The 27733-nt window shown below is 32.3% G+C and overlaps 3 protein-coding genes, 1 long non-coding RNA gene and 1 pseudogene across 5 annotated transcripts; all 5 read left to right on the top strand.

The window, feature by feature from the left end:
- The first annotated feature begins 4082 nt into the window (after nucleotides 1–4082).
- On the top strand, nucleotides 4083–7883 carry LOC148543669 (uncharacterized). Its single transcript, XM_088498631.1, has 9 exons — nucleotides 4083–4121; nucleotides 4215–4391; nucleotides 4602–4653; nucleotides 5568–5661; nucleotides 5758–5890; nucleotides 6095–6156; nucleotides 7289–7403; nucleotides 7518–7664; nucleotides 7803–7883. The coding sequence occupies exons 1-9, from the start codon at nucleotides 4083–4085 to the stop codon at nucleotides 7881–7883; spliced, it is 900 nt and encodes a 299-aa protein (XP_088354757.1).
- Nucleotides 7884–8966: 1083 nt separating this feature from the next.
- On the top strand, nucleotides 8967–11142 carry LOC107619666 (small ribosomal subunit protein uS14z/uS14y/uS14x). Its single transcript, XM_016321960.3, has 4 exons — nucleotides 8967–9103; nucleotides 9621–9724; nucleotides 10724–10823; nucleotides 10920–11142. The coding sequence occupies exons 2-4, from the start codon at nucleotides 9663–9665 to the stop codon at nucleotides 10926–10928; spliced, it is 171 nt and encodes a 56-aa protein (XP_016177446.1). The 5' UTR covers nucleotides 8967–9103; nucleotides 9621–9662; the 3' UTR covers nucleotides 10929–11142.
- Nucleotides 11143–17021: 5879 nt separating this feature from the next.
- LOC107616859 (uncharacterized) lies at nucleotides 17022–17712 on the top strand. The gene is made up of 2 exons (XR_001614671.3): nucleotides 17022–17263; nucleotides 17347–17712. It is a non-coding gene; the product is annotated as an uncharacterized LOC107616859 (long non-coding RNA).
- A 1925-nt stretch (nucleotides 17713–19637) lies between these two features.
- Nucleotides 19638–24166, top strand: LOC107618300 (putative F-box/FBD/LRR-repeat protein At1g78840). Of its 2 annotated transcripts, none has more exons than XM_016320323.3 (4): nucleotides 19638–19774; nucleotides 20437–21696; nucleotides 21807–21986; nucleotides 23346–24166. In XM_016320323.3, the coding sequence occupies exons 2-3, from the start codon at nucleotides 20539–20541 to the stop codon at nucleotides 21981–21983; spliced, it is 1335 nt and encodes a 444-aa protein (XP_016175809.1). In that variant the 5' UTR covers nucleotides 19638–19774; nucleotides 20437–20538; the 3' UTR covers nucleotides 21984–21986; nucleotides 23346–24166. The 2 variants fall into 2 exon arrangements, with proteins under 2 accessions (XP_016175809.1, XP_016175810.1); XM_016320324.3 differs by having other exon boundaries at nucleotides 19761–20159.
- Nucleotides 24167–25022: 856 nt separating this feature from the next.
- LOC148543668 (uncharacterized) lies at nucleotides 25023–26005 on the top strand (annotated as a pseudogene).
- Nucleotides 26006–27733: the final 1728 nt, after the last annotated feature.

Below are 27733 nucleotides of genomic sequence, written 5' to 3'. Positions count from 1 at the left end.
AACCATAAACTTTTGTCTTCCACAGTTCAATTGATAATGCATATCCATTTATATGATCATGTGTGTAAGTTTCTCGTGACTTCAAATTGGCAAAAGATAAAAAGGTTTTCATGGATGATGATTATTATTGTTTACGATTAATTAACTTTAATTTGTTTTTCACAAACAATTTTCAATATGTTGTTTTGTTGGAACTTGTTTTGTTGTAAATTTTCTTCTTCTTTTTCATGTATAACATTGGCACAATCTATTATAAAACTTAAAATTATATAACAAGTAAATAGGCACAATATATTACACAAGTTAAAATTATATAATAAGTAAATAGTGAAAATAATTTTTTAAAATTTTATCTGTTAATTAAATTAGTCATTTAAATTTTCATTCGATTAAATTAGTCTTCCAAATTTTCCAACGTTAATCATGTTTATTTTTGTGCAATTTTCTATCCAAACTCTATCACTTCCACACATTTATGGTTTTTTTTTCCTTTTTGGATTCTGATAGTTTCAAACTCCTAAAATTTTTTGTTGTTTATAATTCCTAGATTTTTTTTAATGTATTTGTTGTTTTTGTTTGTTCTATCGCTTCTCTTTTCTTATATTTTTCACTACCATTACACACTCTTTTATCATTTTTTTACCTTTCGTTTCATTTTTTTGTTTCAATTGTAGGCATTTTAAAAATAGTAAACACTCAAATTAAACCCACTAATGAATTTTAGATAAAATATTTTGGTCCAATAAATTTTTATTATTTTAAATATAAGTCTTTGAAAATTATTTCTACTTTTAATCAAAATTTAATATGTATTAGACAAATAGGTCTCTAATAAATTTTATTATAGAACAATTAAATTTAAAAAAAAAATTATAAGACATATAGTCTCCCTCAATGACAGAGAGACTAATTTATCTTACGGGATAATTTTTAAAAAATAAAAATTTATATAAAGAATTAGTGATCTAATGTAAATTTTTTTGGGTGTTAACTTGCGTATTTATTCTTTGAGAAAATACATGGAAAAATTAAAACAACGTATTTTTACCTTTCATTTTAATTGATACAATATCAAAAGACAAAAATTGAGAGAATAGTTTTTTAATTGTTTATCGTATCTTCCAATCCAACAAATCAAGAACAAATTTTCTTCACATCTAACCCCATATTTCGGACAAAATATGAGAGAATTTATTTAAATTGATCAGATCCAATAGAATAGATGATCATATTTGAGTATTTGACTGGCCCAGGTTTATTATTATTACTATTATCTTTTTTTGGGTTAGGTTGTTGCATGTGTTTATTTTTTGTATTAGGATATTTTTGGTGGAAACATGGGCCAATAAGTTAAAATCACAAAAATGGTTAAAAAAATAAAACTCAATGCCCCGTGACAATGATATTCACGATGGACAAAAACAAATACCAAGAAAAATATAATGAATCATGTGCACATAAAAAAAAGGTTTATGTAACCAGAAAAAAAAATGTTTATTCATCCAAAATTGTTATAAAACATTTATTGAAAAACATAAATATTTTCAATCTTTTAAAAATAAAAAAATAAAAAGAGAAATAATCTTTTAGAAGAGAATTTTTTTTAACTAAATTAATCTATATTATTGCATTTAATTAGAATAAATAATAAATAATTTATTTTATTATGTATCTTATAAATTAATAAATTAGAATAATTGGTATAATAAATTATAATTAATCAATTAATATAAATTACAATAAATTATATAATATTTAAATATTTAATTAAATTAATTAGTTGATATAATTAATTTATTATAATAAATAAATCTATTCTATTATATAAAAATCGAATGTCTGCACTTAATGATGAAGCTGATGTGGCATGCTTCGGAGAGTGTTTTCTAATTTAATTGTTTTAACTCATTCAATACAATTTATTACACTAACTTAATTATATCAACTAATTAATTTGATTAGATATTTAAATATTAATATAATTAATATAATTTATTATAATTTATATATTACTTAATTAATTATACTACATTAATTATAATTCGTTATATTAGTTAATTAGTCTTTTCATTTATAAAGTCTAAAATAAAATAAATAAATTTTTATTTATTCTAATTAAATTTATTTATATACTACATATGAATTAACATTAATTTATAAAACATACAACTTGTGAATTGTGATAAAAACGCAAATCAGAAAAAAAACGCATACAATTATAGAAGAATTAAATCTATCCTCTTTATTTATTTTTAACCATCGTTTTAGATTTTAATTTTTTTTAACCAGTGATAGTGGAATTTTATTGATGCAAGATAAAATTATAGAAGAATCTACCAAGCAGCATAAATTATTGCTCTTTTAATCAAATCATACCACATATAAAAATAAATTAATTTAAATAAATCAAATTTACATATCTATATAAATTAAATTGAATAAATTCGATTTAGGTAAATATGTAGTAAATTAAATTCATAAGGTTCGAATTACATGCAACTTCTGAATAATTATAATGATATGGGTATTGTATATAATAATTAATACAAAAATAATTTAAATTCTGTATAATATTTTTTTTGTATTTATGAGCTATTAAAAATGAACGAAAAAATATTGTATGAAATTTTAATTTTTTTGTATAGGTTGTTATATAAAATACTAATATTATTATAATTATTTATTAAAACAGAGTACAACTAAGATTTTACTAACAATTTTAAATATTATTTTTTATAAAATTTTAAAATTTTTTATTATAAACACTTTTTGTAATTATTATAATTAATTTTATAAAATTTAAAAATGGCTTAAAAGATGTTATGAGTAAACCGTCTGACAAAAAATTGATTACAAAATCGGTCAAATCTGTAGTTAATCGATGAACTGTTAGAACTGGCCACTTTTTTAAAGGGTTTTTGGTTTGTTAATAAGTAATAACTCCTCCAAACGGTGCTGTTTTGACTTTAAAAAAAAAATGAATCCCCAATGACTTAAGCCCGTAACCCGTAACCTAATCCCACTCCCACACTCCTCACTTCTCCTCTCTGAAATTGACGTGAAATTTTGATATTGAAAGAAGAACCTTACCTTAGCTCCCCAAATCGCGAGCCCGCAGCCACCGCAGCATCAGACTAAGAGAGAGCGTGCTGAGATAGAATTATCTACTATTGTAGTTAAAGCAATAGCAGAGGCTGAAGGTCAAGCGCATAAAGCAATTGACTGAGGATCATAAAAGGAGAATGCTTATAGAACGGATGCAAGGTGAAAGAGATAAATGGCTTGCTGCGATCAACACAATCTTTGGTTATATTGAAGGTACTATTAACAAACCTTTTAGGAATTATATCAGATTAAGAAACAAAAAATTGGTGCTATATATCAAATTTTATTCTCATACCCTTTTTATTCTGTACCTCTTGAAATGCCAGTATCTATGATATAGAATAATTTGACAACATACAAAAATAAAATAATTTCATGCCTTTTCGAAACTTCTTGTGATTTACAGTACCTAATTAGTGTATGTAAATATAGTGATTACCTCTTCAGCATATATTGCTTCTTATTTTGATTTTTCAAAATTAAACTCCAGTTTGCGATGTAAATAGAACACAATAAATGTTGGCCGTTAATTTCTATCCTAATTTTGATAATTATTTTATTGATATGATTCAGATTCTTTAATCCTGAATAGTCCAAAAATTTTCCGTGTTTTTTAGTTGGATTTTGATAGAAACATAAAGATTATTGCAATCCTTACTAATACTGGGACTGAAAAGTGTTGTGACTCTCTATAAGTATAGCATAGGTGATCACCACTCTTACTCTTTATCTAGATTGAAATTCATAATATTTGAGTAATTTTGTAGTGGCAGGTAGTAATGGCAGCTAAGTGAGTTTATGTGCCATGTGGATTGTTTCACAATATATTTTTTTTTAATTTTTCACTAAATATGAGGTCCTTGATTTTTAGGTATGATCTCATCAAGTGTATCAATGCTGGTCCAGTGTATAAGGTGTGACAGCTTAAAGTACGTGTCATTAGACTTTGAATCGTTTCTCACTTTGCAAAATCTGGGATGAAGGCACCTGTAGAGATGGTTGTCCTTGATAAAGAGGTAAAATCTTCACTTTGCATGTGAGATTTATTTTGGTAATGACTCAGCAATAAACCTCATTTATCTATGACTCTATAAAATTAATACATTCAGGGAAATACAATTCAATGCACTGTTAAAGACATATTTGTTCCTATCTTCGAGGGCCTACTCGCTGAGGGCAACGTGTACGTGGTCACTAATTTTGGAGTTGCTTTGAATACCATCAAGTTCAAGTCTACTAGACACGAATTTAGAATCCACTTCAAGAGGGATACGATTGTGCGTCCGGTATAAAATTCTTCAGTTCCATTGAACGGATTTAATTTTGTTCCGTTCAAAACAATTCACACAAAGTCTAAAGAAGATGGTTATTTAGTTGGTAAGTACTTTGTTAGATTAATCTATAATAAATGTGTTGTTTAATTCTTTGAGGTCTAATTTTTTAATCTTATATATTATTTTGCACCATTTGCTGTCTTTTTTATTATGAGCATATAGTGGACAGATATGGATTCAAGTAATGGTTGTTGCTATTCCTCTCAAGTCTCAAGTATTATAGATTCATATAATTTTCGTGAAATTTATTTAAGTAAAATTTGCTTTTCTTTTTATCTTCTGACCAAATATACACCTCAAAAGTTTATAGGGTCTAACCCGTAAGAAATTAGTTATTACCCATGGAAAAGAGTTTGGCTTTATTTTGGGCTTTTGCCGTGAATGTTAACTTTGTATCTTTTGAATTGATTGAAAATTTTTACATAATATAATATAATATATTGTGACGGAGCATGTCTTATTTTTAAAATTTGTTTCATTAAGAAATTATATTAAGGATTAATTTTTTTATTATTCCCTTCCTATAACAATTATTCCCTTCCTATAATTTTATATTAAGAAATAATATAATTTCTAACTCAATTAAATATTGTTTTATTTAAATTTTGTTTAATAAAAAAATTTATATAATTTTATGTATTATCCTTATAATATCCTATAACAATTAAATAATACTTTAAAAATTAATGAAAAGATTCGTGCCTTTATTTTGTAGATATGATAGGTCAGCTTGCCTCTAAAGGTAACTTGGTCGAGTTCACACGGGACGAAAAGCCGTCAAGTTATATCACCATAGAACTTGATGATCTTGAGTAATGCTTAATATCTTTTTGATAGTAGCTTTTGTTTTAAAATCTTATTTTAGAATTTTGTGCCTCTCTTTACTCTACAAGCATTGCTATTTCTTATAGGGGTGGACAGAAATTAAGGATAACGTTGTGACAGTCTTTTGCTTTTGATTTGCTCAAATATCTGGATAAACACCCGTGTCTTATCTATGTGGTTATTTTCCAAATGGGCAAGATGAAATTTTATAGTGGTTTATTTATTTTACTGGTATTTGAATGCATGTTTTGTGTCATCATATGCTTCTGATATTTTCTTTAATTTGTTATGTCTTTTTTGTAGGGGTTATGGGTGTTTCCAACATAAACTACAATTTGAAACTGTTTATCAATGTTGAGTTTTCAGTTGCCAAGGATTTTTTTTTGCAAGGTACAGTGTATAGATCAGTAGTGTGGCCAGCAAAATATTTATACAAGGCTTTTGATTAGTTAACTATTAGCAAATTTCATAAATTCTTATTTAAAAATGCAAGGGTGAACAAATTGGATCATGTTGACGGACAAGGCATAATGCCGCTGGTCTGTGATCAACCTATTTCAGTTGAGAACGATTTTTTGCATCTGTCAGTTTACAAAACAATTGTTGAGATAAAGGAGCATAATCAGGTAAAATTCTTTCTTTATTAGTCTTCCTTTTTTTCAATTATTAATTCTAATGTTTGTTGGATCATAATCTCAATTGTTGTGTTGTACCCTTGCATCCATCGATTTTATGATGCTGTATCTGTTACTGTCGGGACGATTAAAGAAGTTGAGACCGAGTTTGGTTGGTGGTACAAAGGATGTAAGAAGTGTCGTTGTGGCTTAAAGGAACTTGAGAAAAGATATTTCTATTCCAATTGCATTAAAGACTATGGGTTCTATGTGCTAAGGTATGACTCACGATACTTCTTTAACATTCACACACTACATACTCATTGTCTAAGAAAATAATGGTATAAACTAATCATTTGTATTATTTCTTGATAAATTTTGTTGTTGAGTTCTATCATTCGTGATTCAGTTAGCCTAATAGGTTAAAGATAATTGATTTTAAATAAGGTTAACCATCTCTTTCAAAGCATAACATATAGCAAGAGTTAAACATAATTAACCAAATAAAACGGTTTCATTGTCATTTAGAGGTGGATAGGTATATTAAAGTGTACATAGTATTTTTTTGTGGGTCGTGCTGTTTGGGATTGTGATGTGCTGTTAAACTATTCTCATTTATGTTTTCATTTAATAATCATATGTAATAAATTAATTAGTTACCGGGGTTATAATTTAATTGTGTCATTTTATTATCATATTTTTATTAGAATAGATTTATTTTCTAACGGTAAAATATTGTGAATATTGGGATTCACATATCTGTATGTTACAAAGGAGAGATGCATTTTACTTTTATGTTCTGTTCATTTTTATGTTCAATGCGGTGGATTGTTTAATTTTTTTTTTAAATTAACAATTTTTTGCTTAGACACTATTAAGTAATTATTATTTTAATTGATAGTTTTTCATTGTACGTTGTATATATTCCGATTACTTATGTATACTTTTTCAACAGTTTTAATTTATATATGAATTTACGTAATAGAATTATTTTTATTTTGGTAAGCTATAATTGAATAATTGTTACTTATAATTTACTGTTTGAAATATTATTAGAATCATGTTATATACTTTCAGTGCGAATTAAATTACATGAGAATGTTTTACATTAAATAAATATTTATTTATTTATTATCAATATTAATATATATATATATATATATATATATATATATATTAGGAGACATTAATGTAAGGACTAATTCACTTTTTTATAATATTTTTTTTATGAATTATATATAATAAGAATTATTTTAAACTATTCTCCTGTGTGGGATGGAGACTTTTGGATAAGCCATTAAAAAATTATTTGCGTCCAATTCAATAATAACATAGTATAGACAGTCTGACTATTTATATAATTTATGTAGTATATTGTTCTTGAATTGTAAATTTTTTGGTGAATAATAGGTACATCATCCACATAAGGGTGATAGACCACACCGATGCTGCCTCTTTTGTTTTGTTCGATGGAGAAGCTGCAAATTTTCTTGGAGTTTCTGCCAATGACCTTAGGCAGTGTCTTGTGTGACTAAGGTTTGATGTCATATTAATTTTTTTGTGTTATTTGTTTTGAACTATATCTTAATTTTTATTATTTATGAGAGCATGAATGAACTTTTTTTCGCTAAATGTGAAGGGTGTTGAGAAAAATTTCTGTCCCAAAGACATTGATATGTTTAGGGATATTAAGTTCATCTTCAAAGTGCAACTCAAGATGAGGAATCTGAACTCTTATGAACCATATGTGATTCATGTGTTAAGAATGACTAATGAGAATTCTTTGGTCTCTGCTTTCCTGGATAAATACAATCCTGACCCTATAACCCCTTCTGGCTAATAACTTTGTCTTTTGTTTCGGTATTGCAAAAACAGATCAACCAGATTTTGATGATGTCTTTTTATTGAATCAATTGTTTTGTAGGGCCTTTTGTCGCATGAAAATTCGGAACTATTGAGTTTGTCTACTGGTCCATACAACACTTCTAAGATTTGTGTCAAATAATTTCCAATTTAAATTGTTACAATGATGTTCTTAGTCTATATAGTAACTAAAATATTATTATTCTTATACTGACTCCCACTGTCCCACACTAGACATCGTTCAAGAGGTCAACAACCATCTGATAGCTATCATTCCTAGAGGAAAAAAAATTATATCTTAGTTCGGATTCCATTTGTATGGATGAAGGGAATATGGAGAGTCAACTAGATCTCTATGATTCTGAATTATTGAATAGCATAAATTGTTCTGGTTTGCCTCCACATAAATTAATACTCAAGGTTGGTGTTCCAGTGATGTTACTGAGGAATATTGACCAATCCAGTGGTCTTTGTAATGGTACAAGGCTACAAGTTAGGAAGTTTGGAAATCATGTCATAGAATGTGAAGTCTTAATGGGTAACAATGTTGGTCATATTGCTTTGATTCCAAGAATGAATATGGTACCAACAAATGAAATTGTCCCAGTTAGATTCCAACGAAGATAGTTTCCCATAATAGTATCGTTTGCCATGACAATTAATAAGTTTCAGGGACAAACTTTATCTCATGTTGGATTGTACTTGTCCAAACCAGTTTTTACACATGGCCAATTATATGTGGCACTTTCAAGAATTAAGAGTAAGAGAGGTTTAAAAATTTTACTTATGAATCACGTAGGAATGTCTGCAAATTCAACCATCAATGTTGTTTATAGAGAAGTTTTTGAAAAAATAATATTCTGATGTAAATATTTTAATTTTATTTTAAATTCTGTATCAGTGTATAATTATTTTACTTTAAAAAATATAAAATAATTAGTACTCACTTTTTTTAAGTTAAACTTTGATTTTGATAATAATTTTATAAATTTTTTAAAATAATAATTATTTTGTATTTTTATTTTAAATATTGAAGTATATAAAATTTTTTTTTAACTTTTATAAATTTTTTCGTGCTGAGCACGGGTTCATACACTAGTTATATTTAACAAGTGCAAAAAACTCATTTTTATATAATAGGATAGAAGCATAGAGAGATAGAAAAGGCACATAGATTATTATGTAGTCAAATTAAATTAAATTAGATTGAGTTTTTCCTAGTCACCACAAAAAAAAAAGATTGAGTTTTTCCTATGTTTTATGAGAGAATGAAAGTGTATATATGCATGTTAACTCACGGCGCCTAATACTAGGGTTTTCACTCACACTCTAAGGCAGGCGCTTCCATCGTCTTCTTCTGAGGTACGATTTTGATTCATCCTTATTTCTTCTCAACTATTCGGCGTTTAAAATCAAAGTTCTCTTTTTTAAGACTTTCTCTGCAATTTTTGTGTGTGAGTGAATGATATTGGAAGATTTATGATTTCTAATCTTTCGCACTACTTCTTGAATGGAATCATTACCATTAATCTTAATCTTAATTTCTCAATTCCCAATTTCAATAAACTTATTCTTTGAATTGAATTGAATGTATTGTATGTCATGCTTTGTATTTACTATTTAGGTTCCTTTTATAATAGCTACATTATTCTCGTTGTGACCTTCGATTATATTATAACTTGAAGTTTCAACTCAATCGCTTAGCTGAATTATGAAACTTCTGATTTGAAGCGTTAGGTTAATGAATGATTAGCTCATTAACAATTGTTTCGTCAATGCTTATGATATTTTGTATCTTCTGTCGTGCTCATATTGATCAAGATTTTTCGATGGATATGTTTGTGTGATGCTTGTTTTCTTTGTAAATTGGTATTTGCAGCTTGAGATTTTGTGCATTTGAATTTGGTCTAGCGGAAACATCATGGGACACACCAACATTTGGAACTCTCACCCAAAGAACTACGGGCCTGGTTCTCGCACTTGGTATATTACTGAGCCTTATCTCTGTTCCCATTAATTTTAAATTTTAACCATTTGTTTGAAATTTTTTTTTGTCAATCCTATGGTGTGGTGCTAGTAAAGATTTTTCTTTCCTTATTAAGATTTTTTTTTCTTATGGGAGTGAAAAGTGGGAGGAGATTTTTTGTCAATCGGTCATGCCATTTTTTGTGATAAAAGAAGAAATATTATGCACAAGAAGAAAGATAAGACAGAGCATGGAGGACGAGAGATCCTCAATACTTAAGCTTGGAATAGCCAACAAAATTTCAAAAGTGTAAAGCTTTCCCACAGTTTATATCTATAGAGACATTCCTCTGCAAAGATTCTCCTCCTTTGATGAATCATAAGATGGTTGGATCATTGCTACATGGTTGGCCTTCTCTATTTTCCACGCTTCGATGTGCCTTATGTAATAACGTTGTCGAATCACTCTCTAGTCTCTAGTACTTGTATTGACCCCTACATGACTTTCACATCTCTAGAGAATATTGCTTGCATTTGGTTCAATTTAGATGTTAGCTTTGCTTTCTTTTCATTTGGTTGTCCTGTTCTGTGAATACTCGTAGCCTTCCCCTTGTAGGATCTGTATGTGACTTGGTGTTTTAGAGGGGAAGAGAGGGTAGGGAAGGTTCTGAATCATAAACCTCACTTCAGCCGTTCCCTTTCCTTCCCTCCCTTCTCGAAACTAAACTTGCTAGCGCCCCATTATATGAAATCATTTGTGAGCTATTATTTACGTTGTACGGCTGTCCAGCCTAGTAGAGGGAACTTTTTAGCTTGTATGAGGCCTACCCCTTCTGGTGTAGTTTTAGTTTTTCTTTCAATATGGAATCAACACATGAATTCTAGACTATTATATTCTAGATATTCTCAAAATTGTCGCTGATTGAACTGAAGTTTTTATATAGTATTTTACTTATGCATTTTGTTTTTGCCAATTATGGCGGATAGTGATTGTTCGTTCCTGTTCTCTCCTTGCAGTCGCGTGTGTGGAAACCCACATGGATTAATCAGGAAGTATGGCCTCATGTGCTGCAGGCAGTGCTTCCGTAGCAATGCCAAGGAAATCGGATTCATTAAGGTATGAAACATTTGAATATAGTTAATTAATCCAAAGTGAATTTTTCTCTATATCACTAGTTCATTAACTTTATGCTGATTGTCTCTGTTTTTGCAGTACCGCTGAAGAGCTTTGACGCTTAGCTGCAAAACCAGCTGTTTTAGATTATTGATTTACGATGTTATGTTTGAAGAAACTTGATTTTTGTTTATGGCAACTAGTTAATCATCAGACCAAAGTTTTGGATTACTCAGAATATTTTCTATACATTGTTGATTGTTTTCAACGTCCAATCTGATCCTTTAATCATATATTTCAATTTTGTGTGTTTGCTGTGTCACGCAGGTGCATTACCATCTATTCTTCCATTTGCTTATTTATGTTTATATTTATAATAGGAAATATACTATCAGACAATCATTAAAATATACAGAAAACATAAGTTTGTTATATACAAATTATATATATAGTCATTTGTAATTAATCTTGACATCAATTTTGTTAGTGTTTTGACTGTTTGTAAAGTTGATTCTAGGTAGAATTAATCCTATCATAATTGGTTTTTGATAGAAAGGTGATTTTCATTGAATCAATTCTATGCTGTGCAATTCAAATATGATATTACACAACTAGAATCAATTTTACCCTCCAAGAACTAATTCTACGCACCTGAATGGATTCACCATAAGGAATATGTTAACAATATAGACGGATGAGAAATAATATAAGTGCACCTAAATTGATATTATGCTTTTATGTACACGTCAATTGTCATTTATAATTATTTGTCAGATTGTAATTATAAAGTAATACATTGTATACAAATCCTTTATAATCCTTTCTATGTGGGGTAGTCCGTACCTCCTAAACTACGGCTTTTGGAATTAAATCTATTTAATTTCTTATACAGTATTATAGAAAAAAATAAAAATTAAAAAAATCTATTTTTTACTTATTCTCACATCATGCACAAGTTTATAATTAAACTATCAAAATTCATGCTCCAAGTTGAGTAGCCTTTATGATTATGAAAGAGGTAACTATTATTTTTTATGCTCATTTTTGAAGTTAAAGTTAGACTTATTTAATTGGTTAGAGTAATTTTTATCTGGTATATTTTTATCTTTAGAGTAAATTATCATTTTTATCTACGAAAGTTGAAAATACTGACATATTTATCCATAAAAAAAAAAAATTACCATTTGTACCAATGAAATATGGATTTCGCACAACAAAATTATCTAAATATTAAAAAATTACCTAAAATTTCTAAATTACCCTTATCACCACCACACCACCCATTCACCCAATTACCTTTCTAACCCTAACCCTCTTCACCCAGTCACCACCCCTTTTTCCTTTCTAATTTCAACACCACCACCCCCCTTTCTCTTTCTAATCTCAAATCCCACCACTACCCTCTTCATCCAGCCACCTTTTTAACCCTAGTCCTCTTCACCCAGCCATCACTCCCTTTCCCTCCAAAACTCACACATGGAGACATTACACACACACTCCCACCCAAGGAAGAAGAAGAGAAGAGGAGGGGGAGGGAGACCACACTGGCAACGTGGGGACTCGCTGCATCATCGTCGCTGTTGTTGAGGGAGTCCGAAGAGGAGTTGCGAGCCAGAACCAAGGAAGGAGGAGCTGTCGCCGTTGTCGCGCCCTGCTGCTGCCGGCTTCGTCACGTCTGTCGCCGCCATTGATTGAGTCCGTCGCTGTCGTTGTCGTTGGCCTGGAAAGAAGAGAGCGCGCAAGAGATCGGAGAAGGAGGAGAGGGCGACGGCGCCGGTGGGTGTCACTGCCACCATCGTCGTCGACGCTGTTCAATGAGGGAGGAAGAACCGTTTTTTCTCTTTGCTTTTTCTATTGTTGTTGTTGTTGTTGTTGCTTTATGTGAAGAAGATGATGATGGAGGTATAGTAGTGGTGGTGGTGATGGTAGTGATAAAGGAAATGAGATGGTGGTGCATTTGAATTCAGAGTTTAGCTCAGGCGAGGGCAAGACAGGAAAGGAGAGAAGGAGGGGTGGATGATGCAGATGATGATAAAAGTAATTTGGGAATTTTACGTGATTTTTTAGTGTTTGGATAATTTTGTTACAAAAAACTCATGTTTTATGGGTACAAATAATAATTTCTTTTTTATATAGATAGTATCAGCGTGTTCAACTTTCGTGGGTAGAAATAGTAGTTTACTCTTATCTTTATTATACTTCCTAATCTTACTAGTAAGCAAATGTGTTAAACATGAAATTAAACAAAAATGAAGGAAATAGTTATGAAAGATAGATACGTAACGTTAACGTCAAAACCCATGTAGTTGTAGGCCACACTTTTGCTCTCAACTACTTTTGAAGCCTTTCTTCTCCTCTATTATTTGTCCCTAACCTTGATGTAATATTTCTTGCCTTGCTAGTCTGTTTAGAGGTTTATGATGATATTGAAACAAATATGTTAATTAGTGAAATAACGGTAAATAAATAACAAAGGGGTGTCAGTGTGTCATATCACTCGTTTGTTTCTTTGTGCAATCTATGTGAGATGAGAGACTCTTTGTCCTTATGAAACCATGGCAAATTACGTGATCTTAAAATTTTGTCGCTATTTCCTTTCCTTTTGCTTTTCACAAAATTTATCATGAACCAATTTGTGAGAGGAAATTTGCATTGCATTTCCCACTTACTGTCTTGCCGATTTAAGCATATGATGGAATTGAGTAACAGTCTAAAATATATAACAAATAATGAGAGTTAAAAATTATTAGATAATAATTTAGTTAAACGTATTAAATTATCTAATAATTTTTAACTATTAACATCACATGAAAATAATTACATATGATTCTTCACCAATAGTTAATCATTATTGCACAATATAATAAATAAAATACAAGTACGTTTGAGAACTATTATCTTCGTTTTTTAGTCATAATTATTTTCATTTCAATCATTTTTTAAATAGAAAACAAATAAATATTTGTGAACTCCCAACATATCATTTTAAATTGATTCATTCATAAAATTTAACATTCGATTGACTCTGGTATTTTGAGTTTTATTCATAAAAATATAATCTCTTTGGATTCCCATGATGAATGAATTTCACTAGTAAGAGTTTATAAGATTTGGGAAAAGATTAATTGAGTTTGGTCAAATAGGTACAAATTATTGCATATACTGTATCTAGTAAGGATAAGATTTTTCTAGAATTTACAAGTGTGAGTATCTTTCAACTAAGGAGTTAGCTTTTTTAGATTCTATTTAATTTAATGTTGTTGAGTTACTTACTTACAAATAATCATTCTTGTGCGTGAAGACAATGTTTTACAAGTCCCATATTAATTAAAGATAAAATCTCTACAGAATTTATAAATATGATACATCCTTTAATCTATAAATTAGTTTTTGAAATTGAATTAGACCCGGTTAATCTCAATTTTAATACAAATGAACTAAACACCGTTTTTCTGATCATGATTTTTAATAGCTAAGGTGTAGTATTTTTAGAGACCGCTGATATTTATGTCCTTAATCTGTTTACCAAAACTTCAAAATTGAAAGTTAATTTGTCTAAGTCTTTCTGCTCTAACAATATTTCTAAAAAAGAAAAAAGGTGTTAGGAAGTCTCTCATATTCAACTTACTCAAAATTTGGACAAGTATTTGGGTCAATATTGGCCATGAGAGAACGACAAAAAGAATAGCTCAAGAGGTAATTGAAAAAGTTCACATATTGGTCGAATAATCAGTTTACTCGTCCGTTTAAGCAAGTATTTCGAATTCCGCCTTGTGCATGCAGCAATTCATTGGCCAGCGGCAGACCCTTAAATGGAGATCAGATCTACGACGGATTAGTCCTTGACCTATCAAATTGGGTGATACCGTGAGAAACCAAAAAAAGAAAAGAACGTCTTCTCAACAATACGGGTAGACTGTGTTTAGTTAAATCAGATCTTTTGGAAGGGTCAGGTAGACAAGAGGGGCCTAGCTCTTGTGAAGTGGGAGAAGATTGTAACTCCTAAAAAATTTGGAGGTTTGGGAGTCCGTGATTCGCAACGTGTTAACGTAGTTCTTCTCGAAAAGCTTGTTTGACAACTTTTCCATAACAAAGACAAGCTTTGGACAGAACTCTTAATCAAGAAATATTTTTCTGCTACCAAAGATTGGAAAAATACGAATGGAGCATTTCAGGTTTACAAGAGTGTGTGATGAATGCTTATAACCACTTAAAAGATGGTTTTGTGTGGTGTTGTGGAAACTTGCATCAATTGTTATAGTTTGAAACGTGGACCCCTTTTGATAATCTGGCGGATGTCATTCTTGATGTACATATAACTGATATTTGTTTTTCGATTGGTAATGTGATACATAATAGAAGTTAGAATTTTAGCAAGCTATATTTTTCTCTTCTCAAATGTCAAACTGTTTTTAGAAAATTTGTCTATCCCTGGCCATTGTCATGACGTTTCAAGTTAGTTTTGGAATCTTTCCTCTTCTGTCGATTACACCACAAAAAGTGAATACCATTGGTTAGCTAAGAGAAATACCACTGGAATGAGAATGATAACTGGAATTGACTGTGTAAGATGTTTATTCCGAAGAAGATTAGGTTGTTGCTGAGGCAATCCCTGCATGATTCCCACTGAGCTTCGGTTAGTGCTGCGGGAATCATCCTAAAACTACCTTGCATTGTTTCTGTAATTGTGATAAAGTAAAGGCTATTTAGCATAATTTTGGTCTATCTTATATCGTAAACTATAGTGCTGTAGATTTTTTTTTTGGCTCAAGTAGAGTTTGAAGGGCAGAGAAGAACTTTTAGCGGTAGGAATTTGGTGGATTTAGAGACATAGATGTCAAGACACGTTCAATCCTAGCGAACCTTGGTCTGACATGTAGGTAACAATATTAATTAGAAGTCTAAATAATGAGTTGGTTTTTTTAAGGAACACCCAATCTACAAACTTCATTTTAGAGTGCAAATATGTGTAGATCTCTCCTTCTAGCAATTGCATCAAGGTTAACTGTAATGGAAGCTTAATTCAGGATACGCAGTTGGCTAGTCTTGGATGCGCTTTGAGAGACGAGAGAGGAAGATGGCTTCTTGGTTGTTCCAGTGCTATTCCACCTTGACTTATAAATTGTTGTGAGCTGTTGGTATTATGGCAAGGTCTTATACTAACTTGGGAAGTTGGTTGCAAGTGGGTGATTTGTGAATCAGATTCCTTGGAGGCGTATTTGATTCTAGGACTAGGAGTGAGCCGAGTTGAATCGAGCTAGACCAAACTCAAGCTCGACTCACGAAAATTAAGTTCGGCTCACGGCTCGACTCATTAACAATCGAATCTATTTCTTAAGCTCAAACTTGACTCACCGAAAGCTCACGAGGTGGCTCAAATAAAAAAAAAACATAATCTATAATTCTATATCAATAAATTATAACTTATATATTTTAAACAATATTTAAAAAGATAAATTTATCTATCAATAAATTGAAAATTTTTTATTTATACCCTACATCAAAATTATATATAAAAAATAAATATAAAATTTTAAATAATTAAGATCACTCATGTATATATACACTACTATTTCATATGTATATATATAATATTAAAAATATAAATTAAATGCATATAAGATGTGTGTGTGTCTATATAATTGAGTCAGCTCACGAGTTAATGACCTAAACTTATCCAAACTCAAACTCGATTCATTTAATTTATAAGCTCAATTCCAAACTCAAGCATAGGGCTGGCAATTTATACCCTACTCGCGGGTGTCCAACCCGTTCGGATAGGGTAGGCTATCCGACCCGCTGCGGATAGGGTAGGGTACGGGTTTAGGGTGTACCCTACCCTACCCTACCTGCACCTCATATATAACACATATTTTATAAAAATTAGATATATAGTGAAGGAAGTAAAAGTTGAACCCACAACCTCCCTTAAGTAATGACTTATAATAAGTGAATAACCACTAAAACTAATTAGTTAATTTAGTAGTTTAGAGCATTAGTTTTTTTATTTTTTATGTTATTAATAGGGTTAAGTACTATTTTCGTCCCCAAGGTCTTGGGCCAAAATCAAAATCGTCCCCACCTTTTTTTCTTATTAAAATCATCCTCAACGTTATAAAACGTTAAAAAATCGTCCTTTCTCAAATTTTTGGACAAAAATGCCCTCCATCCATCATTTACCCTCATCTGTTCTTTTTCCTTCAACAACATAGAGAGGAGGGAGTGCAAGCCATGAAGAAAAGAAGAGAGGGAAGGGTGGAAAACGAAGAGGAAAAAGAAGAGAAGAGGAAGAAGAAGACGCCGCCAGCGAGAAAGGGCGTCGTTGCTGACGTTCTCCTTCGTTATTGACGTTCATCTATGCTGCTTTCTGTTCTGCTTCCTGTTCTGCTTCTCTGTTTCTCTGTTCTACTTCCTGGAGCTCATCTCTTTTCAGATCTATTCATGTAGCTAGTTCTTCCTCTCTTCCTCTCTTTCCAGATCTCTACTCATGTTGTTTGATATGAAATTTTTGTTAATTTTGCTGAAGGTGGCGTCGGTAGTGTGCCGATCGTGGTGGTAGGTGTTGCGGCCGCTGAGGGAGGCGATGATGCTACTCCAATGGGAAAGAAGTTCAAGCACGGAAACCTACGGGTGAAGCAGAATCTAGAAAAGGCACGGAGTCGTTCAAGAAGGCGGCAGCGCATGGGTCACCACTCGCCATGGTGGATTTCGATTTATTCCTAAAATCTGCGTTCTCTCTTTTTGAGTTTGAAAGATTGGATTTTTGAAATTTTTTGTCTTGAATTTGAATGTGGTGGTATTGTTGTTGATGAATTTTTGAATTTGAATGTGGTGTTGTTGTTGTTGTTGGATTTTTGAATCTGAATTTGAATGTTGGTGGTGTTGTTGTTGATTCTAGGTTAGTTTTTTTGTTTGTTTTTTTTAATTAAAAAAATAATAATTGGTATTGTTGTTGTTGAAGATTTGGGTGAAGAGTTGTTGAAGATTTGGATGAAGAGAATGGAGCAGGAAGGCTGAGGAACGGTGGAGTGAGGAGGGTGAAGAGGAGAGATGATGATGAAGGGTATTTTAGTCTAAAAATTTTAAAAAGGATGATTTTAAAGCGTTTTTAAACGTTGAGGATGATTTTAATAAGAAAAAAGGTCGGGGACTATTTTGATTTTGACCTAAGACCTTAAGGATGAAAAAAATACTTAACCCTTATTAATATGTATAAAATTTGAAATGATTGAATTTTATATTTACTTTGAAAAAATTTGATATTTCTGCGGATAGGTAGGGTAGAGTAGGGTTTAGAATTTTAGGGTACAGGTAGGGTTAGGGTTGAGAGATCTGTAGGTAGGATAGGGTAGAGTTTTAATAAAATTTTCAACCCACGGGTAAGGTTAGGGTAGAGTCCAAACCCTACCCTACCCTACCCATTGCTAGCCCTAGTCAAGCATGGCTCACTAGCTCACGAATTCAACTTATCGAACTATTAACGAATCGAACTCGAGCTGGCTCATAAGCTGACTTCACTCACTTCTAACTCTATTTGATTCGGGGAGTGGTATTTAGATGTAATTTTCAATTTTAAATGTATCTGAAAGGAAAAAAGGGCTATTATTAAGGAATGAATTAAGTAATTGTTGTGGACCTAACCTCCAAGTCTATTGGTCCATTTGTACAACGATCTGGAGCCCCTAGCTGACTAGCTCCATACTGAAGGCCTTCAATTTCTGCCAGCTCAGTGCAATCTAAATTGATTTTTGGATTTGAAAACCCCAAATCTCTTAACTACTTGAAAGATAAGATAAATAACCAAATATATAGATAGAGGAGCCTCCCAGATATGTTACACACACATTTGTTAATCCCACTTTTTAAACTCTTTTTGACTTGATCACCGAAATTTTTTTGCAGCTCACCCTCCATCTTTCACATAATTGAATCGGAGACCGTAAAAATCATCAACTTAGAGAACAATGAATTTCAACATTTCAGAGATTCATGAACGGTAATATATTACTCCCCTCATCCAAAGTGAAACTAGTACAATTTTGCTCTTAATTCTTGAATGTATTCAAACACAACAATGTACAAACTACAAACACATTTACTTTTTGAGTAAACTGATTTTGATTAATTCTATGTTTTCATTCCGCTAATTGATTAGTCTTTCCAATCCAATTTGAAAAAAGAAAAATGCTATAAACATTATTTTTATATATACTTTTATATATATATTTTTCATTTTTGACAATAAAAAATTCATCTTTTATGCTATAAAAAAAATATACACATTTTCTCTTTAAAAAATGTTAAGAAAGTTAATAGTTAAAAACTTAAAATAGAAATGATGTCTCCTTCTACATTCAAATCCAAATTCTCTGTATTGTAGATTTCTATGAGTATCCATTCCAAGTATTATTGATAGGATTAATATTTTACTAATTTCTTAAATATCAAATCTGTGATTTTATCGAAAATAAAACATTATTGAGAGAGAGAAGAAGGAAAAAACGAAAAAGAGGGTCACTTTTGTCGCAGCCATTGCGTGCTACCAAACAGTGCCAATTAAACTATTCGAGTTGTGCAGTAAAAAACTCTCTCACTTCATTAAATTTCATTTTAAATCTTTTTTATTACATATCATTTATACAAAATATTTTAAAGAATTTAAATTTAAAATATTTATTATCTGAATTAATTTTATATTTATGTTTTTAAATATATTTAATAAATAAAAAGTTCGATTAATAATCACATCAATATTAACTAAGATAAAAGTAATATCATCGATTACAAATTTACAATAAAAAATAAAGCTACAATAATATAATATAATATTATTTAAAATATAAAGCTCTCTCTCCCCAGAAGGAAAAAAAATCCCAACCCCTGTCAACGCGCGTGCCCATCATCAACGTGATCATCATCATCTTCTCCTTCTTCTTTCCCAGGACCTCACCCAGGTGCAAAAGTCACTTCCTTTTTTCAACTGCCCCCATTGATTTTATTTGATTATTTATATTTTTAATTTTCCACTGTGTTGTTAGGTTGTGCTTTTCTGTGACTTTTTCAACTGTGGGAAATAGTAAAGTTTTGTTTTTGATGTTCGTTTCTATCTCAAAATTGGTTAGCTGAGTGGTTTTATACTTTGGTTTCTGATGGGGTTTTGCTTTAACATGAATTTGGGGTTTCTTTGTTTCAATTTTGTTGGAGTTCTGTTTGTTTGTGAGGAATTGATTTGGGGAGAAGGTTTCAAAAGGGGATAATTTCTCTTTATGAGAGGGAATTATGCTCTGTGAATTTATGCCCTGTGTTTTCATGTTTCAATTGTTAGAAGCCGTAGTGAAGGTAGGTTACTCTTGATTTTCACTTCAATTTCTTGATTATTCAATGGAATTTTGCTAACTATATTTTTAGGTATAGATGAGATTTTTTATTTTTATGTTTTTCCTTCTCTTTCTCTTGTTGTCACAGATAGAGTAGTAGCATTACTGCTAAACCACTAAGCTAATCACTTTCACTGGATTGCTTCTTAGTATAGATAACATTTCTTGTATTAATATGCTGGATTTCATGTTAACACTTTTAGTTTTTATTTGTTTTATTCTTTTTTCTTTCATGCCAGATTACAGATAAATTAGTACTATAGCTAAACTACGGTACTGCTAAAGCACTAAGCTAGTCACTTGGTTGTTCCAAATTTGGAGAGCAATAATTTGATGGGAATATGATTGAGGGCTTCGACCAGTGCAATTCGATGTTGTGCTGGGAAGAAGAAGCTGAAATGCCAAAAGTTGAATTTCAGGAATCTGGTCCTGCTTTGAAGAAAGCCAAGAAAACCATTTTGGCTGCTGAAAATGTCGACAGCTATGAAGTGGCTGAAAGCCAGGACAGACTTGGTGACTTACCGGATTGCCTTATCCATCATATATTGTCGTTTATGGAAACGAAGGATGCGATTCGAACATGTGTTTTATCTAAAAGGTGGAGGTATATTTGGGCTTCAGTTCCCTGCTTGAACTTCAGCAGCAAGTCATTCAATCGGTTGGTTGATTTCAAGAAATTTGTGTTGTGGGTTCTATCCCATCGGGATGATTCTCAGGTCAAGGTTCTTATTTACTATCGCTTCGGGGTGGATTACGCAACAGATCAGTATCTGTTGAATAAGGTTATTGAATATGCAACATATCATGGTGTTGAAGAAATCAGAATCAATCTTCGGGCTAAAACCTCTGGCAGCCCACCTGTTGAAATCCCTTTGCCTCTATTTACTTGTCAGTCTTTGAAACGGCTTGAGTTAAAAGATTGCAATCCTACAAATGTCTCGTCCCCCGTTGGCTGCAAGTCATTGGAAACGTTGCACCTGGAACATTTTTCAATGTATCCTGCTGCAGCTGACTTTATGAATCCATTTTCAAGTTTGGCGGAACTCTTTGGTTTTACAACATTGACGACTTTGCACCTTAACAGCTTCACTCTGTGTTATACAGGAATTGACTGTCTCAACCCATTTGCTACATGTGTCAATTTGAAGAATTTGCACTTAGGTGAAATGTCCTTTAAGTCCGATTTGAACCCTAAGGATTTTGTTATATCTGCTCCCAAACTCAAAAACTTGAGCCTAATGTGCAACCGCTTCAAATGTAAGATTGTAGTTGCTGCGCCAACTCTTACCAATTTCAGCTACTTGTATTCTACATCTTGTGCCTTCTTTGAGTTCAGTCTTCCATCTTTGGATGGCTTGGTCATTGATATTCATGAACCGCGTGATCAATTGGAAAAATCAATCCGGAGGAAGAGAGAGGAGACTTTGCATGGTTTGATCAATATGATACGGGGACATTGTAAATCTGAAGCAGTTAAACTATCATTCTGTACAGTAGCGGTTAGTATGTCAGAGACATAGACAGTTTGATTTTACTGTTTTGCATTTTCAAGTGAAATATCGTACGGTTTGCCTGATTTTTATTTATTTATTTTTGTGCTTTTTTCCAGGTTACCTGTGGTACTGCAGTTTTTCTAAAGCCAGAGTTTTACTCCTGTAGTAAATTGAAATCATTGAACTTCGGGGTGGGTTCAACATACAAAATCTTCATTAGCAACCTTGACAATATAACGGCCTACTTCCGCGATTGCTCTCAACATGCAGATTTTGAAATCCTGACTATTTAGAAGGTATTCATAAATCCCCTTCATCTTGAATTAATTTGATCAACTTTTATTATGCTAAACAATGCCTGTGGATATATTCGTTAGAGATTGCTTTCTTTACTATGGCTGATCATATATAAATCTGAATTCATGGTTAAAGTTTGTATGTGGATAATACTCTACATTGACTATTTTAGTATCTAAGTTTGTATGGTGTCTTGCATTTACTTTGCACACATGTTTTCCAATGTGAAATTATATTTTTAGACAAAGAAGCCCATGCATTTGTAACCTATAACAAATTTTCATACTAGTGTGAATTTACAAATTTTCACTTATTTGCGTCATCTTTCTTTGTTTCTTCATAGGATATTTGATGTAATGCCAGTGTAAATGTTGCATTAAGGTGTAGCGTTTGATAATTGTTTAGATATTTATACTAGTTTTGCTATAGATGTCGATTATGGGGAATAGCGATCTATAAGAAGGATAGTATAAGCTTATAGTACAATGATAATGGGCTACAATCTATTTCAGTTTTTTCCTTTATTCATTTCTTGTTTTATTTGATAATTACAATAATACCATGTTTTTGTTTTGCTTCAAGCTTTCTTGAGTGAAATTCCTTTAGAATTATCTTAAAAAGATGTTATACAAATGACCACATGGTATCTTTTTTTCAATTAACTAAAAGATTATCTTTCCTTTAGATTTATCTTATTTATAGTGTACTTAGAACTTTTACAGCTTATCAAACTTTTAAAAGATTTAAATTGCTATAGTGATCAGTGACTTGGCTTCAATCTTTTAGTTATTAGGATGAACTGAGGTGTATCATATGTGTAACATGTATGGTTATTAAGCTAGAAACCGTGAAGCGTTGATTTAGATTTTGATGTCTTGGCTATAGACGTGATATATGATAGTATATAGTAGCATGGTTTGTCCATGGAGTAGACTCCACCAAATGGAAAGTGGCTAGTTTATTGTTGTATATGGTTATGAAGTATAGTGAAAGATAATACTCGCTCTTCTTTTTTACCTTCTGTCATAACTATTTTTTTGTCACTTCCCTGGATCAATTTGTATATGGATACAATACAATTGTACCGAAATACCTTGACAAAGATGTTCCAAAAAGTGACAATGATGTATAAAAGAAATTTAAGTCTTCTGCATTGTGTTACATATCATTAAACCTTTTGTGCATCTAATTTAAACCGTGCTTAGGGCTTATCACTATTAAATGTCTGTGTTGCTACTATCTATTCTTGTTCTAAATAAGCTATTGTCTCCTTATTTTTACCATTGAGGCTGTTGATATTAACTCCTTAATATTCTTTCCATTCCTCTATTTTTTTTTTTTTTTTTTTGATTTCAAAGGATACATCGCGGAGCAGGCTTGGCTTATGCTGGGGTGGAGGTTAACCCAATACTTGGATCATTGTTGTATAAACAAGGATTAGTGCTCGGTAATAGTTTCACTGGGAAAGGATTGGGGTATACTCATATGTGGTCAATTTTAGAAGATAGGTCACAGTGAAATAGAAATTCAAACACTTTTTGTATCTTGATTCTCCTTTTGTAGTCATTTTCACCCCAAAAAAAGGGGAGAAAAGAAGCAGAATATAGACCCTTTTTTTCCTTAATATTTTCTAGTTTCTTTTATGGGGTAAAAGGAAGGAAAAGGAAATAAAGATCCAAGTTATTAGCTTGCTTAGACAGTTTTAGTTTAAGTGGCTATAAATTGGGAGTTGATGTGAAATGAATTTGGATTCTTTAGAATGAGGAGGTTTGTAGAGTGATAAAGCGAGAAGATCATTTGACAGTTGTAGTTTTAGTGATCTAGGGGTGTTTATACCCTCGCTTAATTACTTAACAGATATCTTCATTTCGGAGGATTCAGATTCATACTAAAATAAGGCATTTTATGCTGATAATTTTTAGATAAAAAGTCAAAAGGATTGATGGCTGAAAATGTTGCAGCAATCTTTTTACTCCTATATTCACTGTTGACTGCTGAAACAGCCAAAAGAACAAGTGTTCATTTCAAGGTGAAAGACAAGGAATGCCAGAAACTATTCAATGGGAGAAATGTTTGCATTTAGCTGCCTGGTGAATGGTGATCCAAGGTTGTAGTTTCATTGTAATTCGGCATGTACTGATAATTTTAATATTTAGCAAGGATATATTTATTTTTGGTTTTTTCTTTTTGAATTATTATTATTATTATTATTATTATTATTATTATTATTATTATTATCTCCGTTTTAAAATATCTATCATTTTAGAATTTTGGTACTTGAAAAGCTTAATGTATTTGAATATAATTTATATTAAGATACATTAAATCTTTTTAACATAGCAAAATTCTAGAGTGATAGATAGTTCCTGGTTCATAGGAAATATTTACCACGGATATCAATTTGGTTTTTGGTAGTGGCGAGAATATCGTTTATTTTGGGGGAAGTTCTTACTTATTCTATGGAAGCAAAATAATTGTTTCTCCAAATGATTTATTTATTTAGGATAAAGGATAAATAGGTAACTGAGCTTTTAATTTGCAAACATCTAACTCTCTCAAAATTGAAAACTACAAAACAATTTCTGATCTCTCAAAATGTCGTATAAATTGGTCCTTTCGTTCAATCTGTTTTGCAACACGTTACGGATTCAGATTACTGGCGCTTATGTGGCGTAGCAATGGGTACGCATCTTCAACATACTATGAATGGGGCTGGCGTGTTCCACTGGAAAAAAGTTATGGGACATTGTGGTCCTTGTGCACTAAGACGACGTCGTTTCGAAAAACGTTGTGTAATAGTTCTTATGAGATATGCCCATATAGGAAGCGCTAACACTTACGTTTTTCCTCCAAAAAATACAACGCTTCGTCTTCGTGTTGTCGTCGTTGCTGTTCCGTGAAGCAGTTCCATTGAAGCTTCGTGGTGCTACTTGCGTCTGCTGTAGAGAGTGGTAAATACATTGTTATTCAAATTTGTTCTACTTATGCATTTATTTGTTATCAATGTCGTAGGATGGGACTTATATGGACTGTAAGTGAGTGTAGTAGCTGATTAGTTGTGGGGTTAGTCATTTGTTGGGTATTGTTTAGTGAGGTTTTGGAGATTTTGATAATAAGGGTTGGTTTTGTGTCGTGTTGTGTATTAAAAAATGTTACAGATGGTTGATGTATTTGGTGTTTCCATGTTTCATCATGGGGCTATTTTTCAAGAGTACCTACCAGTGAGTTAGTTTATCTGCATGGTCAAGTTGAGAGATTTCCGTCGATGGACCTGAATTTTGTCAATTTTAGAGATCTGATCACGATGTTCAAAGGACTGGGGTATCAATCGTATAAGGATTTTGTCAGGGTTGCATGTACTGAGGAGGGATGTAGGGATCAACCAAATGCGACAGGCTAAGTTGAGGAACAAAGACACGGATGAGTTTTACATTTTTTTTGACCATCTTGTTGATCAACCTGAGATCGCAGATGGTGATTGTGAGAAAATGATGAGGTTGAGGAAGAAGTCGATCCAAATGACTTGGAGAAGTTGGATGACTCATCTACAGATGATGATAGTGATGGTAGTGAAGAATATGAACTTTATAAACTACCACCTGCTGGTTATCAAAGTGGGAGTGAGAGTGGTGAAGATGATGAGGGCAGAAGGATGAGAGCTGCCAAAGAGAAGAGGAAACAAGTGTTTCCATCGTCGAGAAAAGGGGTTGAACCAAAGCAAAAGCAAAAAAAAAAAGCAACACATAAGTCTAAAATGCAGAGATTTAAAGCAAGAAGAGTGGGCTCATTTGAAAAAGGTTCCTCAAGGTTCACTAGGCCTGCTAAACAGCCCGGTACAAGTGGGCCAAAAAGACAGCCCAATAGAGCTAGGCCTGCTAAGGAGCCCAGCATGAGGCCAGCCATTGCAGAGTATGTCAGTGATATAGACACAGAGGATGAGGACATTGTGTTCGAGTATGAATCTAAGGAGCTGCATACCCCTGTCTCATCAGAGGAGGAAGGGAACAAACTACACTAGCCTGAGTTTGGTGAACAGTATGGCTTCGGAGAAGGCAGATTTGAGCTTGGAACAAGATTTGCTACAATAGAAAGATTCAAGGAGGTTGTGAAGGATTCATTTATTGCTGAGGGGAGGGAGTTGGTCTGGATTAAAAATAACAGGAAAAGGGTTAGAGTTGGCTGCAAGGGTGAGAATTGTCCTTGAATTGCCTATCTCTCCTACTATAAACAGCTGCAGTGTGGAAACACATATTGGAGTGAACATATGTGTGCAAGAGATCTAGGAAGCAATGCAGCTGACCAACACTGGATCAGCAAAAAAGTAGAGAAAAGGATGACCACCCATCCCACAATGTGTGAGGAAGTGCGCTACTATCTCATGAGGCGTATGGTTCAATACAAGAGACTAATAGATTGCCATCACAGAAAGCTTGCACCAATTCAAGAGAAAAGGTTGAAGTCTCAAGCCAAGTAACAAGTGGACTGCGGAGTGGATTGGTGATAACGAGCGCAAGCGTTTTGAAGTCACCTACAAGAGATCTAAATTGGATGTGGACCTGATCAAACATACATGCACATGTAATAGGTGGCAACTAACCGGTCAGTGTGAAATTATATTTACTTTAGTGAAAATTGCATTTCTCTACTTGCTGCTAGTATTATTATTACTTGAAATTGTATTTGTATACTTGTTTTGGCTGTCTTTGCCTTGCTGCTCATATTATGATTGCTTGAGTTTGTATTTTGCTGTTATCCTTACTTGCATTGCTGTTACCAATTTGTTGTATTTTCTGAAAAAGAAATGTCGTGCACTCATGCCATAGCTGCAATCAACAAAAGACATGATAACATGGAAGATTACGTGCATCCATGGTTATGCATGGAATCTCTGAAGAAGACTTACGAGCACTTCATCCAGTCTGTTACTAGTGAAAAGTTTTGGACACGGACTGATCAGACTAGGACTTCTGAACCTGTCATTAAGAGGGCAATTGGTCGTCCAAAGGTCCATAATAGGTAAAAAGACCTAGCAGAAATGGTTATTAAAGGTAAAAAATTGAAGAGAAATTTCTATGTGACCTACAGCAAGTGTGGTCAGACAGGACACAACTATAAGACTTGCAAGGGTGCACCATCGAACCCAAATTGAAAACCTAATACCAGGAAACCAAAGAGGAAGACCGATAACAACCTTTCACTTGTGATTCTACCACTGTCACAATCAGCCCCTCGGGCAGAGGTACTTGACTGGACGAAGGATCTTTATGTCCCCCTAATAAAAAGTTGTAGGATTTAGTTGTCCATTTTAAAAGTGTTAAAGGACCTACTTGTATCTTTTAAATTTGCTTGATGACTTTAATGTCTTTCTTCATTCATGACATGAACATAACATGGTGTTTTAGGGTGAAGAGTAAAATTCAGCTGACGTAACCAACCAGAACCATTCTGCAGCTAGCACAACTCCAGATGTGGTCCAACAAGAAGCTACTCCAGAAGCTTCATATGTGCCTGTTTCTGCAATTCCTACAAGGCAAGGCCAAATTCCATTCAAACCTCCAGCCAAAATTCTAGCAAAGCCATCCAACAAAACCTTGAGACCAAAACAACCAATTAGAAGGAAGGATGTTGGCAACAACATGTTCAACCATCACAGCAGCCAAGTGCAGAAGCAAGTGGAAGGCCATCTGATGAGACTTTGGCTATAGCTAGCACTGAAACTAAAAGAATGTTTTGGTTTATCCCCACC

This window comes from Arachis ipaensis, chromosome B9 (assembly GCF_059453495.1).
Source record: "Arachis ipaensis isolate K30076 ecotype BB chromosome B9, ASM5945349v1, whole genome shotgun sequence".
Taxonomy (NCBI): domain Eukaryota; kingdom Viridiplantae; phylum Streptophyta; class Magnoliopsida; order Fabales; family Fabaceae; genus Arachis; species Arachis ipaensis.
Note: the sequence above shows the minus strand (reverse complement) of the source record. Positions and strands in the feature narration are given on the sequence as shown.

What these genes read in the sequence shown, in the direction of transcription:
- LOC107619666 (XM_016321960.3), top strand. Translation starts at nt 9,663, where the DNA reads ATGGGACACACCAACATTTGGAACTCTCACCCAAAGAACTACGGGCCT. An exon ending in GGGCCTGGTTCTCGCACTTG is followed by an intron (nt 9,725 to 10,723) that starts GTATATTACTGA and finishes CTCTCCTTGCAG; the next exon opens with TCGCGTGTGTGGAAACCCAC.
- LOC107618300 (XM_016320323.3), top strand. Translation starts at nt 20,539, where the DNA reads ATGATTGAGGGCTTCGACCAGTGCAATTCGATGTTGTGCTGGGAAGAA. An exon ending in TATCATTCTGTACAGTAGCG is followed by an intron (nt 21,697 to 21,806) that starts GTTAGTATGTCA and finishes GCTTTTTTCCAG; the next exon opens with GTTACCTGTGGTACTGCAGT.
- LOC148543669 (XM_088498631.1), top strand. Translation starts at nt 4,083, where the DNA reads ATGAAGGCACCTGTAGAGATGGTTGTCCTTGATAAAGAG. An exon ending in GGGATACGATTGTGCGTCCG is followed by an intron (nt 4,392 to 4,601) that starts GTATAAAATTCT and finishes ATGAGCATATAG; the next exon opens with TGGACAGATATGGATTCAAG. An exon ending in TTTTTTTTGCAAGGTACAGT is followed by an intron (nt 5,662 to 5,757) that starts GTATAGATCAGT and finishes TAAAAATGCAAG; the next exon opens with GGTGAACAAATTGGATCATG.